The sequence below is a fragment of the Equus asinus genome, chromosome 8 (genome assembly GCF_041296235.1).
Source record: "Equus asinus isolate D_3611 breed Donkey chromosome 8, EquAss-T2T_v2, whole genome shotgun sequence".
Lineage (NCBI taxonomy): Eukaryota > Metazoa > Chordata > Mammalia > Perissodactyla > Equidae > Equus > Equus asinus.
This window is the reverse complement of record NC_091797.1, coordinates 25,342,372-25,358,696: the sequence shown is the minus strand read 5'-3', so window position 1 is coordinate 25,358,696 and position 16,325 is coordinate 25,342,372. Positions and strand designations below refer to the sequence as shown.

The 16,325-nt window shown below is 40.6% G+C and overlaps 1 protein-coding gene across 2 annotated transcripts in view; it reads right to left on the bottom strand.

The window, feature by feature from the left end:
* KIF6 (kinesin family member 6) overlaps positions 1-16,325 on the bottom strand; it is a 377,323-nt gene that overhangs the window by 176,158 nt on the left and 184,840 nt on the right. For both annotated transcript variants that reach the window (XM_070514982.1, XM_070514983.1), the window contains 3 exons: positions 8,687-8,792; positions 7,684-7,822; positions 3,093-3,308 (listed from right to left, as the gene is read on the bottom strand). In XM_070514982.1, coding sequence (XP_070371083.1) covers positions 3,093-3,308; positions 7,684-7,822; positions 8,687-8,792 — 461 coding nt within the window. The remainder of the gene's footprint in view (positions 1-3,092; positions 3,309-7,683; positions 7,823-8,686; positions 8,793-16,325) is intronic.

Below are 16,325 nucleotides of genomic sequence, written 5' to 3'. Positions count from 1 at the left end.
AGCATAAAGTGGGGGTGAATGGAAGAAGGGGGAGTCATCAAAAGGGAGACAGTTTCACAACAGTTTGAGCTGAAAATAGTCAAATTTATGTGCCTTCTGCATTAAAAACAGCCCAAGGGAGGGTTAATAGAAATTGACAACACCTGCATAAGGCAGTAATGCTTTCAAAACAACAGGCGTATTAATTTTTTGTATTGGGTTTAGTTTACACAAGCCTCTTATATATAAAATAATGTAATAATAAAAGTCTAATCGGCTCCTGGGATCTTAAACGTCGTAGCAAACTATCCCATTACCTGTTGCTTCGCAGCATTGCTTCATCCACAGCAATGTGCATCCTATCTGTACTTTTGCCAAAAAATAAAATCAATCCCCCATCAATCCTTCCTCCAAATGGCTAGATCATTATCAATCCATTTGTGAGCCTGCTCCAATTTAAAGTTATTGCTAGAACTATATCCAATGCCAGTTAACTCAAAAACCCTTTCAACTATAAGGCTTTTCTCGAAAACTCTTTTACTTCATTTGTACTTGGACTTTGCAAACAATTTCCATTATTTTTTCAGGGATTTTTTTTTTTTTATTCAAGTGAACTTAATTCATCCTCCAAACAAAACTATAGTCTGTCTTGATAGCAATATCAAGCAAAAAGGAGTTACTGAAAAAGTTGACTGTAATTATGAGTTGGGAGAGAGATTATGAGATGCTGTGGGAAAGAAGAATTATGAGAAGGGAGATGGTGTGGGCAAGAAAAAATAGAACTAGAAAAGGCCTGGCACACAGCAAGGGGCTGGGCAGTGATATCTGAGGCCATTTCTGCATGGCACAACGTGCGTGTCTTTGGAAAAGGCCAGTAAACAGAGTTCCTTCCACCGTGAGCGTGAGGTTCTAACATGGGTACTGATTATGGCCTTTCATTTCAGCAGAGATGCCCATGCTGTGTTGTCTAGAGCCAACGATGCCAACTGTTGCAGGGCCAGGGGAGGCACCATTCCTTACCTCCATGAAGAGCCTCACCAGCCACCCAGAGACCTGGGGACCAATCCTCATTCTTACCCCACATATCCAATTAGTCACCAAGCCCAGTTCACTCTACCTCCTCGAGTGCTTCTGATCCCCCCACCTCTCTCTCATCAGCCCCATCCTTTGGCTTGGACTACTGGACTACAAGGGCCCCCTAACTGGTCATTCAGTGTTTGTGTCCTCTGCCAGTCTGTTCTGCACATGTCACTCACCCCGTCTTCCCAGTCTCTCACTCCTCAGATCCCAACCATACCTGGCATTTTCACTTCCTAAAAGCCTCCTTTCTACCACAGAGGCCTTGGAAGTGATTCCTTCTGCTTGCAATGTTCCTTCCAGCCACACTCCCACCCCCATACCCCTTCTTGGATCTTTTGGGTCTTAACATTGAGGTAGGGTTCCCCCGCATGTGCTCCATTAGTCATACAGAGGTATACTTCTTAAATTAATTGTTCAAGGCTCTCTTCTCTGTAAGTCTGTAAGTGCTCTGAGGTCAGAGACTGTGTCCATGCATGTCCTCATCTGTAATATAGGGGTAATGCAAGAACTTTAGGATAAGGATTAGATGAGTTAATTCAAGCAGTGAACTCTGAAGACTACCTGGCACATAAAAAGGCTATGTAAGCTTTAGCCGTAATAAAAATAATTAGCACAGTACCTAGAACGAAGTGTGTACCAATAAACATATGTTGAATGAATGAAGGAATGAATAAATTGATGGTTGAACTAGTGAAGTCACCAATCCAGAGAGCATCTTTTTTCCAACCAGCTGTTGCCCATAATAGAGTATAGGAATGCTGTATGGAAAACAATCACAGAGAGGAACAGTTGCTTTTCCCTGTCTACTGCCACCATGATAAATGGTAAAAGCAGCATTTTTGGTTTCCTGGGACTTTAAATTTATCCTTCTGTGCTGTGTTGCTAAAGAAATATTCAAAGCAAGGAGATTTGCAATAAAGAGATAAAGGGATATACCATCACAAAATATACTTCCAGGCTTCTCAATCTTTTCTTTATTAACTAAAAAGTGTCCTTCTTAGTGAGCACCATACTCCTTAATTATTCCCAAGCTGAATCCTTTAGAAAACAATGCATGTCAGGTTGTCCATTCCAACATACGTTTATACAGAAAATTTCGACCTATGTTGCCAAAAAGGGAAGCTCTTCACCCCTTTGTTCTGGTACATTCCATACTTCAGATTCCTCAACGTCTTCAAGAGAAAGGCACCCGTCACATACTTACACATCACCGTCTGCTGGTCTAATAGAAAGAGAAATGTACACAAACCAACCTGGGCTTCCAGCGCGGTTCTGCAGTTGCGGTACTGACATGCTTGTCACAAGCTACAAATGGGGACGGTGCCTCTGAATTGGTCCAACCCTGTGAAATCCTATCATCCGACAAAACTGTTTGTTTATTGTCCTTTAAGTCAGAGTGTGATATATTTTTAAATTATTCTGCTGCCGAGAGCTCATTTAGATTCAGAAATAAACATTGTGTCATCACGTCAGTCATGCAACATCTGTCCTTACTCTTTCCCTCCTGTATGTACCTCCTATAATGTTCCTTTCTCTAAAGTTAACTTTTCTACTGTTGCCCTGGACCCATCCATTTCTGTCTCTGAACTCTGTGACAATTCATACTTGTTTTTTCAGTTCAGTCACCAATTTGAAAACTGGTATTAAACTTAAGGGATTTGATAGTTATAATAAATAATTCTAACAAATAAGTTGTTAGAGCCTTTATCCTGGAATATTTTAAACTAAAGGATGCTATACTGAATTCTATTATGGAGAATGAAGAATACTGGAATTTTTTTTTTGAGGATGGATAAACTTTACTTGGGGTTTTTTGTTACTGCTGCTGCAGGAGCAGGTGCTGCTGCTACAACTACAAAACCTCAAGAAATATTAGTAATGATAAAAACAATAAGGATGATGATGATGATGAATATAATAATAAAATTATAATTGTATATGTTTGTTTACTTTTTATGTAGATTTATAATTTATGATGTCTATGTTTCTATTTAAGGTTACGTAATTTATATTTATTAATAAATATAACTGACCTGTTTTTCTGTGGAGCAAACTGGATCTACACCCCAAAGCGCTGACGTCCTGAGCCTGTGTGGGAGCCGAGGAGAGCGATGTCCTTGGACCTTCTGGGTTCCCGGCTGGGAAGGGGGAGCTCTGTGAGTGTCTAAATTCATTTCTGTTCATGCCAGACAGGTGGAGAGTATCTTGAGCTTTCTTCTTTTCCTTCTTTAACATATTGACCAGAATATCTGAAACTTGACTTAAGGACTTAGTGACTCATGATAGATTATAATGATCAAAACACTAATGTTTTGAATGAGATTAATAGTCCCAATAACATTTGCTATTTGTCACATGGTGAAGACTGACTGAAGGAGGACTTCAACTTCCTGAAGTCAATGATATAGTTATGGGCAGTTTAGGAGGCTACTGGTCTTTCAATATGGCACCATTATGTGAAAAATGAGTAAACCCAACGGTTTTTAAAATGCTCTTAGTTATAACCAGTTAAGACTTAAAATTTTTATGAAAGGGTTTATAAAAAGTAAAATAAACACTGAGTGGTGATAAACAAAGGAGCTATGTATATATCTGTGAGTAAATAAGACTTTGATCCAGGAAGCCACTCAGGAGGCAGCAGGAGGAGGGCAGAGGGAGGACTCCGGAACCCGCCCAGCTGGCAGATGTGCCAAATCAGTCTGGAGGCCAGAGCAGTTTGTGTCCAACACATGTGTTTGTTAGTGTACATCCGAATGGGATTTGAAGTCACTTTTTAAACAATGTTTCTAATTTTTGGCCACAAATGGAACTGAAGAGAGGTGAATTATTGGTATAGATGTATCATTTTAAAACGCCCTTTTGGCAGGCCATTTAGGGATGCTAGAACACTGAGGATGAGTGAGAAAATCACTCCATTCTACCCTACTTCACTGTTCCTTCGGGTGCAAGATGCTGAGAATGCTAAGGGATTTTGCCATCACTAAGAGAAAAGACTATAATCCCTCTTGAGAATCTCAGAACTCTACCTGCATACGCAGCAAAATGAATTTAAGGGCTTCACCATGCCTAGAAGTGCCTTCATTAAAATAGGAGTCTGAGGAAATATGAAGATGGTGTGGGAGAGAAGACTGCTACTCAGAAAGGAGGGGAAGCACCCAGTTACACTCTTTCTTGGGCTAGTAACATGGAAATCATTTGACCTCCATCTTCCTCCACAGCTTTGACTCCAACTTTTTGGTGATTTCTGGAAGCACAATCAATTTTTCTCTCACAATCCCTGATGTGGCTTCCATTTTTTGCCTCAAAAAATCTTGAATTTACTAAAGGAGTTCACAAGTTCTATAGTGTCTAGGCGTTGGTCTGACAGAAAAAAATAGGGCTCTACCCAGGTCTTCTACTCCTCCTTGTATGAAATTGATTATCAACATCATCATACACTTTCATTGGTTCATACACCACAATGGCAACTTCCTTCTATTCACTGATTCAGTGATATTTATTGGAGCTTAGACTATGTGCCAGGCACTATTCTAGGCACAGGGATAGAGCAGTGAACAGGCAGATCGGTTCTTACTCTCATAAGCTGATGTCCTACTGGAGAAAGACAAATCTCTCTCTCTTTCTCTCTCTTACACACACACACACACACACACACACACACACATTAGAAAGTAAAAGTGCCAGATACCTTATTTTAAAAAGATCAAGAGGGCCTGTGTGGCTACTCTACATTGGGTATGCAAGAAAGGCTCAAGCCTCAAGAAAGGCTTTTCTAAGAGTGATATTTAAGCCAAGATCTGAATGACAAGAAGAACCAGACAGAGGAAGAGTACCTAAGCAGAGGAAATGGCTAGTGCTAAAACTCTAAGGAGAAACTGGCTTGGCAGTGGTTCCCAAACAGGGGCTCTTTTACCACCCATAGGACATTTGGCCATATCTGGAGATATTTTTCATTGTCATACTGGAGTGGGGGGTAGGTGCCTTACTGGCATCTAGTGGGTAGAGGCCAGAGATGCCGCTAAACATCCTACAGTGCACAGGACAGCCCCCACGACAAAGAATTACACAGCCCAAATGTCAGTGGTGCTGAGATTGAGAAACCCTGTGTTAGAAGGACAACAAAAAGGTCACTGTGACTGAAGCCTAACACAAGGGACAGAGGCATGAGAAATGAAGCGAGAGGGCTAGGCAGGGGCAAGATCAAGCGGGGAGTTTGAATTTTATTCTAAGTATAACGGGAAAGCCCTGGAAGACTTCAATCGGAGAAATGATGTGTTCTGATTGCATTTCACAAAGATCACAGTACAAATTCATCTTCTCTGCTGCCTTCCTTCTTCTCACCTTTCCTTTCTCTTCTTCGCCTTTCCATTCCATTTAACGTGGGCCTTTGCTGTGTGGGGTGCTAAGTGACACCCTGTTATATACTTTGTGAAGGGGTATCTGAACTTCATTCAAAACAATAATGTCACTGAAACAACACCGTTTTCACTCCCTTTCCAAGAAGAACACTCAGTGTTGTTCACTGTCATCTTGGTTGCATTACCGTCTTTTGTTGGGCTCAAGTATTATCACTTTTTTCCCCTACGAGCCATATCTTTCTCATTCCTCCTGTCATAGTCTCAGCCTTCTGGGTTCTATCAAAAAAGATATGAAAATATCCAACCCGACTGAGAAACTATGAAATTTCAAGAGCCTTTCTTGGCCATTAGCCCTTGATAAGGGTAAACTTTGTGATGAGTAAATCTTAGCTGCAATTTTTCCTTCTCCTGAGTTACCCCATTATCCTCAGAGTCCTGTCTTCCCCTGTCTAACGCCCTATACCGCTCAAAGCACTTTCCAGTCCATTGTCTCACTGTCTTTGCTCAGCCCTGTGAGGCTGGCAGAGCAGATCTCATGTTCCTCCTCCTGACAAGTAGGAAAGAGCTCCATTGAGCAGTTGTAGAGCTAATGAATGAAGAGCTAGGATTTCAATCCAGGTATGAACTTGAAGTTCAGTGTTCTTTTCACTATGCCCCCTACGCACCATCATTTTGAATATGAGTCTCCGAAGGACGAGACCCTGCTCGAGCTCCTCACAGTCAGTAAGGAATCTAGCGTGGCCCCACATGAACAGAGGTACCTGGATTTACCAGTGAAGCAGGGAGATGATGTATGTCTCCCTCTCTCTTTTTAAATAAACATAATGAACAAGCCTAGACTGTTCCCTCTCTGTCATATCTCCTTTCATCCCTCCTGTACGCACAGACGGTCATGAGCCCAGAAGGGGATTAAGAAGTTGGTAGGAGTATTTAGGGGAGAAGATCCTAAGCTAGGAAGAAGGCCAGGAAAAGAAGCAGAGCTCAGACCGGGGCCGGGGCCAGGACTGAGGTCTAGGCTGGGACCGTCCCTGGAGATGGATGGGGTAAGAGAGAGGAAAAGGAATGCGAGGGTGACAACACTTGCGGGCAGCACTCACAGACAAGGGCTGGTGTGGGAGGATAATTCACAGTTGAACCTACTGTTACTGGCTGGATAATAAAGCAGCTAAACTCACTCCAATCAGACATATGGGGTCTGCTAATCCTCAACTCAAATTAGAGACCGAAGTTAATCAGGCAGCGTGCCTACCTCGTATTTGGTTTACGTCTTTATATTGGATTTCCTTCATGGAGGTTATTTTTATGCTTTTGCACACTAGCTGAAGCTAAAATGCCTCTCAGTAATTTTTAAGACATGAAAAAGAAATATCTGTTCATAAAGAATGGACCAAAATAATTTGTTGCGAATGTTTAAATTCTGCCAATGTAATGAAAATGTCAAATCTTTTACAAGACGCTTGAAAGATAAAATAAGAAACAATACTGAAGAAATAGTGGGGAGACCTGAGGTCTAACCCACCCAACAGGGGCTCTCTAGAAGTAACCACCTAGTCTGTAAGGCGGGCATAGCTCCCATGAGCTGCCACTGCTTTCAGTGCCCAAAATACACTGCCTTACACTGCCTTCTAGAGCCAATACGAATTCTATCTTGAGCGCATATCTTTACTCACTTCCAAATTTGGGAACGTTGGTCTGTGGAACCCAAAGCGGTAGATCTGGCTTTTAAATAAAAAGTTACATTTAAATCAATCTCTGCTCTTCATAAGCTAAATACCATTTGTCATTTTTCAGCCATCATTTGAGTTTCACCCACACACCAACCACAGATTCTGGGCCGTGGTGAGGCTGTGGTCAGCCTGGTGTCCGGTCAGCTAGCTAAAGATAACCAGCTAACTTACTGGCTCAGGACTAAAACAGAAAGAGCACTGCAGAGTCGTAAAAAAATAAAAATAAAAAAAATAAATTTAATGTTAAGAGATGGTATAAAAAAAGCCCATACTTTTCAATAAACTGAAATATTCCTCATAATAGTAACTACATTTGGTTAAAAACAAGGTAAGTTTTTTCCTTTTATAGCAACTCTATGTTTCACTAGTTGCTCCATTTTGTTGGCTGAGGGGACGTTTTACTTCTAATGGAAAGAAGCGATGTGAACCGGAAGCAGGGTGGGGAGCTCGGGGGTGTGGCCAGGGGAAGATATCTAAGTGTTCCCACTTTCTGGTTCAGGCAGTAGGGGGAGAGTTTCTATTCACTTCAGAAAGGATACTGATTTCATTATCTCTCTGCTGTAGAAGATCTCGTAGCTTTTTATATTCTTCCTCTTTCAATGGTTCTTGGCAGTCTTGATCTTTGATTTCAGAGGAGACTGTGCTCTTTCCATGGATCTTCTTGTCATTCAGTAGCTTCTGTAAGATGAAACGAGAGCTTAGCATCCATACCTCTATTCCAAATTTCTTTTGTCTCCTTGACTCTTTTCACCTTCAACAATTCCTTGCACAGATCAGGCATGCAGGTCCTCTCCTGCCTCCTGGTCTTTGTAAGGTAGTTGCCTTTGTTTGCTGTGTCTTCCATTCCTACCTGTCCTCTTTTCCTCCTAGTTCATCATTCCCCTCTCTGCTATCTGATCTCTTCTTCCTTAAATTGAGAAATTCCTGCTCAAGCATGATCTCCTCTTGAATTTCTTTCCCTTTCTCCATAACCCTATACCACTTAATTCACACTTTAAAAAATAGCACTTATCATATATTATAATTATTCTTTACATATCTGTCTTCTCCATGGCTTACTTATGCAACTTTGCCTTCCCTATGCCTGGCCCATAGTAGACTCACAACAAATGTTTATTATGTTAAAGAAGTACACCAAATGACAAGTGAGGTTAATGATACTTCCACTGCATCATCAGGAGAGGTGAAACCTAGGGCAGAGAAAAATTGAGGATTCATATGGATAAATCAAAACTGAACTGCTATAAAAAAAAATGAGGACAATTCTCTTTATATACCTTGAAAAGCAATGGTTTTTGAAGATGGAACTATTCTACATGGAAGGTAGAGATTCCTGGCAAAAGAATTAGAAGTCCATGGTCTGAGCTAATTCATTGGCAAGTAAAATACAACCTCTGAAAAAATTCAGAGACAATCACAGCCTTGGTTCGAAGATCATACCATTCTGGACATGGGAAGCTGGACGTGGTCAACTAGGAAAGCTTTACTGCAGTTTGAACATGGCAGACAACAGCTTCTACTAGAGGAAATGCTTAAATTTACCTTTAAATGATGGAAACAGTGATGAATTTTACGCATATCGGCGCCAACCTCTAGTCTGCTCTCTGGATCCTGGTCTTCCAAAAAGGATGTTATTAGTTTTTCCAGCCTAAAAATACATAACGTATGAGAAGCAACTATGAGCTAAAAACTTTAGAAATTCGAATGGCACTGCTTGGCTGGTTAACATTTGAAGTCCAGGATGTTGTTCCCACTTTACAGAAATATAGTTACTTGATTTGACTACACAAATTAAGGGGAAAGAATTTGACAAAGTGAAATCTGAAATGATGCGATTATTTGACTAATTTTCATATGCAGCTTTCAATATAAGAATCATTTGATTTTTACAAAAGATGCATTCTAGCCAAGCTGAATTTCTATGCCCCTGTGCCTAGCTGCAATATTGCTAGAGAAAGCAATGAAAAAGTTTTTTTTTTATTAGTTTTGTTAAAATTCAGCTGGGACCTCAGTGATGCTCCACAACCCTTTTAATTATTCCTGGTTGACTTATATTCTTCACAGTGGTTATTCCAAGTCCTTCCACAGCCCTAAGCCCACCACTACTCGTTTACTCTCTGTCAATAACAGAGCTTCTCACTAGACTGAGAAGGTCAAGCTGCGACAAGTGGGCTCCTTCGGTTTCCTTTTCCTTCACTTCAGAGTGTCTCTGCCTCACCACTCGCCAATCTGCCTCACCAACTCCTTCTTTTATATGTTTTGAATAATATCCTTCTTCCTTCTCATGGCCAACCACCCCCACGCCCCCTGGGCTCTCTTCAGGCTTCTACCATGATAACCTGATTAACTGCCTCCCTATCACCTCTCCATAGTGACTCTTTCCCCTCTGCTTACAATGATTTTCATGCTATTCCAATTTTAAAACAAAACAAAATAGAAAAAAAAAAAAAACAACGCTCCCCTTTGGAGGGACCATCCAACCACTCTATTCTGAAGTCCTGGTTTTGCTGGTAGTATGATGTGTGTTTACTATAGTCCACACTGCATTCTAGAGTCTGTGTACCACCTTAGCTCCCCTGTTATTTCATAAGCATCGTAGGCGATGCTTGGCTCTTACTCATCTTTGTCTTCCCTCTCCCTGACCCTGTAGCTAGAACAGTGCACACCTCAGGTTCTCAATACAAATACATTCATTAGTTCATAGATTCATCTCCACGGAAATTATTCCCCTCTATGTTGAGATGGAACTCTTGGTTCCATCTCAAGGAAAATGTAAGGATGGCTTTCAGTATCTACAGTGGTAAGTATCATAATACACAGCAGCATATTTTTCTCATATTGTTATGAAAATAGCTGCCTACCTCCAGGATCATTTTAAACTGTACCTATTTCCTTTCCACTGTTACTATCAGCCCACTCACACGAGATGTAAGGATTTCCATCACAGAGCAGGTTTGGATTTCATTTTGTCAAATAAAAATGGCAAGTAATAGGATATATTGGAATATATGAGGAAGCCATTTTGGTGTAAACCTAATTTGGCCTGACCTTGTCTTTCCAAAAGGGCCTGACTGAGGCCGTTGAGCATGCATTGTATATCTGCTTTAGAGATTCCCTATGGCAAGAGCAAAAGGCCCTTGAGATAAAGGTGCAACTTCCCTCCCCCTCCCAACGTTGGTGTCTCCTTAAGGATTAAGCATCTTTCCTTAGGCTAGAAACTGATTGCTGCACTCACCTGTGACCGCCCAGCTCGAGACAATAGACTTGCCTCCTGCTACACCCACGAAGATAGCAGACCCACTACCTGCTGTGTCCATCAAGCGCTGTGCAGACAGGGCAATCTTGTGACTATTGTGGGAGGGACATTTCAATCATATGTAAAGCACCCTCTTTGGGGGTATATAACCATTCTGTACACCTCATTTCTTTGGTGCCCTTTCTTCCTTCGGGAAGAAAGGCCCTGGGCCATGGTCCTCAGATTTCAGCTCAGAATAAACTCACCCAAATTTTCATTTACAGATTGGTTATGGATTATTTTCATCGACAATTTATATCTCTTCCTCTAACCTGTGACGTGTGACAGCGGATGGTGTGAGACAATTTATAAATAGTCATTTTTAAGGAGTTTCTCTGGGTGGAGGGATACTTGTCATTTGCGCTATTTGCTGATGGACACCATGTTTCTTTGTAGAATAGAGCTTCCAACCATCGGACACACAGAGAGAGTGGTTTCTGATACAAATACCTTTTAAAAAGTTTCTATATAAAATATTATAAAAGTATGTTTATGAAAAGAATTCCAAACAATACAGCTGTGAATAAATTAAAAAGTAAACACTCTTCTCTCTCTCTTCCCCTGCCACCATTCCTGTCTTCTTTATTCACTCTCTATATCTCAAGGAATCCACTGTTAACAGTTGAAATATGTTCTTCTAGCTCTTAATGAAGCAGATCCTATCTCCATACGTTCGTTTGTAGATTGGTTTGTTTATATAGAAATGAGATCACAATTGGAATAGTGTTCTGCACCATTATGTTTCTAAAAAATTTATCACAGACAATCTTCCATGCCAGTATATATATAGTAGGCCTAGTTCATTTTTAATGGCTATATAATATTCCATAGCACTGGTATACTGATCCTCTCATCATGGACATTGAGGTGACGTATTCATAGTGGCTACTTTCTTCTGTAACCCACGAAGAGGCCTGGATCTACAGTTCCCACTTAGTGAGGCTTCAAAAACATAGTAATGTTTACCTACTTGCATTTTCCCTGAATACTTATCAGAAATTCTGGAACTCCGAAAATCACCATTAGTTCTAGGATATACCCTTCTCTGGAGCAAAAGCATTTTGTGGTTTCTAGTGTCCATAACATTTCTAACAGACAATATTAGGTTAGAAGCAATGGTTAATCAATTCTTCCTTCTTGCTTTTTCTTTAGAAAATAATTTCTTCCGCATAGTTTGATCATAAAGTATATATTCTAGGAACCATTCCATGAAGGAGGGCTGAAATGGAATCTTAATTCACAAGAAAGCACTGTAAGACACAAGCCTACTGACCAGCGGAGTGACCACACATGGACCGCTCAGTCTCACTGGGCTTTGGCTATTCTATTGAGCCTCTTATCCTGCGCAATAATAGTACAGTGTACCAGGAGGACCAGGGACATGATCCAAAGAAAGGGTTAAGAACTTCTGCCTAAATGAAGGAACTGAATTGCATTACTCTTTCTGGGACTCAATGACCTGGTACAAACTAAGAATAAAGATGAGGCCTTTTTTTTGAGGAAGATCAGCCCTGAGCTAACCACCGCCAATCCTCCTCTTTTTGATGAGGAAGACTGGCCCTGAGCTAACATCCATGCCCATCTTCCTCTAATTTATACATGGGACGCCTATCACAGCACGGCTCTTTGCCAAACGGTGCCATGTCCACACCTAGGATCTGGGCCGGTGAACTCCAGGCCACTGAGAAGCGCAATGTGTGAACTTAACCGCTGCGCCACTGGGCCAGCCCCAAAGATGAGGCCTTTTGACATGCAATTTCTTTCTCAGTGCTTGAGACCACAGGCCTCTTTAGATAAGAAAAATGCCTGGTCATTCCTTCATACATTTGATTTATTGTTGAATTTATTTTCTTATCAACTGAGGACTTGCTCTAATAAACAAAATACAGAAAAATGCTTAATTCAGATGTTTCCAATGTACTCCTCTCGTAGTTAAGAGTGAACAGTTGACCCCAAATTCCCTGCATTTTCCTATCTCCCAAAATGGTTCCCAAGTTCATACCTAGTCACTGCTCCCACTGAGGGGTCTCCCAGCTGCCAGAACCCTGCGGGACAGTGAAGAACTGTTGGCAGAAAAGGCTCTCTAAGGAGGTCAAGTGAGTACAATGAAGTCTGTTCTTTGTTTCAAGTAAACAAAAAACTTTAATTTTTTCTACTTTTGCTAGGAGAAAAGAAGGAAGAGAAAAGAATCCTGGGGAAGAAGAAAAAATAAATGCATGCCACTCAGTTCCAGTTCATATGGACAGGGAGTATCATAGATAACCTACGCATGTCTGAACACGTAGCCTGGTGATGGGAGGTGACGAGTAGATGCTTGGTGACTAATCTGACTGCTAATGAGAGGCCTCTAGCAGCCCAGAGTCTAGTTCAGCAATCTTTCATATTATATATTTTGACACCTGGCCACACAATAAGAATTGATGGTATTTCCTAATATGTGTGTTACCCCCGTGAGACCACTGCACTCTTCTCTTCCTGCTCCCAATATTTCTTGCCAAAAAATGACATTTTGTCTATAGCCATATTTTTATGGAAATTTAGGTTTAATAATGTGAATAAAAAGGCAAAGCAAGTTTATTATCATTAACAATAGCTAATATTAGTTGAGCATGCACTAAATGCTAGATATCCTCCTGTGCCCTTTGAATGCATCATTTTCTCAATCCTCACAACAACTTACTGAGATAAGTACTATTATTATCCGCATATCATAAGTAAAGGAACTGAAGTACAGAGAGGTCAAATATCTTGCCTAAGGTCACACAGCTAGCAAATGGTAGAGATGGGACTTAAACTCAGGGAGGCTGACTGCAAAATCTAAGTTTTTAAGCGCTATACTCACCATACTAGAACAAAGTTGGTAATTTTATTAAAATACTATGCTGAACAGTGTACTTTTAAAAGGGAATACCATGCTACTAGAATTCTTTGAGGAGGTAAATAGGTGAACAGACAAGCATGGAATCGCTGAGTAGCAGTTGCTTATATCCTAACAAGGCCACTGACCAGCATGATTTATAACAGCAAAAGGAGTTGGAAAAAAATTGGAATGTCCCCCAATAGGAAATTAATTAAATAAATTATGGCATAGTTATGTAGCAGCTACTTAATTTATTGACCATAAAAATACGTACGATATATTATAATACGTTAACGATGAATCCCTTTACAGGGATTCTGCAAGTACCCTGTAACACATCCAAAAAGACAGAAGACAAGACACAATGAAGGAAGGAAGGAGCAAAGAAAAGGAGGGAAGAAAGGAAGATGAGCAATCCTGAGACTTTTGCCCAGTTGCTTGTGGGTCAAGAACATTTATCACCTTTCTGTGAAAAGAGAGATGACTGATCCAAGCTGAACTTGCTCTTCTGAAATATTTTTATGGTTATGTTACATTTAACTATTTACTAAATTAAGTTCATTGTTTATACATTGAGTGTGATTATGATCTCATTATTCTGTAATAATTTTTGTGAAAATTTATGAATGTGTTCCCATCAGCATTAGCTTCTAAAAATGGGCTGGAAACCATATCTCTAAGGTACTGGTTACGGGAAAGATGGGAGTAAAGAGGAATGGGGCATTAGTAAGAAGAGCAAACCCAAACTGAGGCACGGAAACCAGGCTGGTTCTAAATCACGGGGACAGCTATGGGAGGTGTGCCCCAAGGAGGGGAGGGGAACACGGCTTTGTAATTGGGGGAGAAAGATAACGCGAGTGTCCTAGAGCACAGTATTATTCCAGGGAATTTACTAAAAGCAAAACTAGACAGTGCAAAGCAAAGAGACCTGGTCCTCTGACGCTGAGCTGGAAAGGGTGATAAAAGTGTCCCAGTTGTTGGGTCAGAGCAGTTTTGTGGTAGAACCATGGAAATGCCTGGCATCCCTGAGCTCCTGGTTCTGAGCTCATCTTGCTTCTCACTGTCTTGGGGAAAGGAGTAGGCAGCTCATTGCAAAGAACTGGGAAGGGGTTCCGACTTAAGAACCTAACCAATACTAATCATACCCAAGGGTGTCAAAATCTGCCTGACCTCTACCCACCATTTTTCTACTAAAGATGGGGCCATCAAGGAGGGGTTGTCTTTGACAGGGTTAAGCAACTGGGATGCTGGCAAACTATAGTTACATATTAACGTGAGCAAAGAACTGGAAACTAGTGATAAAGATATAAAAGGAAACTTTCTATCTTTTAACTTCTAGGAATGTGATAACTAAACAGGAAGAACGGGAGAATAGTTACACAATTAAGAAAAATTGATCATGGTAGGTAAGAAATGACTGATCTATCAGGTTGAATGATCTTAACTATTAACTAATTTGCCAACCTGTGTGGGTCACAAATTTCTCATCTGTAAAATGTGCAAAATAAATCATCTCTAAACTCTTTAAGCTCTACGAAATAAGACAATGCAAAGAACAAAGAGAGGGTATTTATTGCCGGGCCCATTAATGCCTTGCTATTCATAGACTGAACAGCGGGCCAACCTATAAGCGTCACCTGGGAGCCTCCTAGAAGTGAAGAATCGCAGGCCCCATGCCAGACCTGCTGAAACAGAATTCAGGCCCCATCCCAGACCTGCTGAATCTGCATTTAACAACATTCCTGGGTGATCTGTGCACATCCTAATGTCTAAGAAGCATTGCAACAAGACAACCTGTTGTTGAATGTTGACTCCAGAATATATGCACATCTTTTCAGCCCTGGAAACCAAACAAATAAGTAACTTGCAATGTTAAATGACAGAGGAACTAACATCCCTTGATGATCAACTATGTCCTGGCCACTGTGCTAGAGACTGTACATATGTTTTTCTTATTTCAGTGGAAAAAGAATTAGAGTCTCATAGTCTGGTTTTCTTTACAACCGCCTTCTCCTAATTACTTTATTATTACTTTTATCGAACATCCATTATGCATCAGGCACTTGCACATACATTTTGTTATTCATCTGTACCATAAACCTATACATTATTGAGGACAGGAAAGCTCAGAGAAATTAAGTAACTTGCATATTGTTATAAAGGTAGGAAACTGAAACGCTGGGATTTGAAACGGGTTTTTTGAATCAGAAACCCCAACGTTTTCTACACGTATCGCAAAGCCTCCCAATCAACTCAGAAAAGTGTTTTCCACTTGCTATACTCCCTGGTACACTAAATTTATATTTTCAATTTAGAACTTTCTTGCAGACTTTTTTGTAATGAGTAAAGATGCAAACATCAAGGTCAATGAAATCATCAAGTAACCTTTGTGCCTGGAATCTCAAAGAAAAGAATTTTTGACAGGATGCAACAGTGGGACTTCTGGAGACCCAATGATGGGGGGCAGAGGAGGACCTAATTTTGACCTTGCTAACATGACGGGCTTCTCTTACAGGGTCTGACCGTTTAAAACATACAGTGTTGGGAGAGCACGTAATTTACAAAAGGGAAGTTCAGATAAGGGCAATAAATTCACAATTTATCATTAACTACAATCCACAGGACACGAAAAACTTAAGGCTGAGATTGTGCCAACAGGACTACAACCAAAGGAAACTATACAAATATTTTTCAGGGTCATTAGTTTTCATGTTTATTTTTTGTTAGATTCTGCTGAAAGAACTATTCCCAACTGGCTTAAAGGTGGTTACTTCACTAATTTTTTTCTTTTAGAATTCCCTGGTCTGTGACCAGTATTATATACATTGTATGCTCCCCCAGCCTTAACCAGTAAGTGAAAGACATGGACCCTCACGTGCAAGGAATTGAATTCAATTGTCAGCTACTTTGTTGGAATGAGCTCTTTTAATAACAGGAGGGGGCCAGAAAGTTCATGGTTTTGGTGATGCTGAGGAAATGCCTATGCAGAGCTTTCCTTCCAGATTTATCTTAGTAATGCATATTTC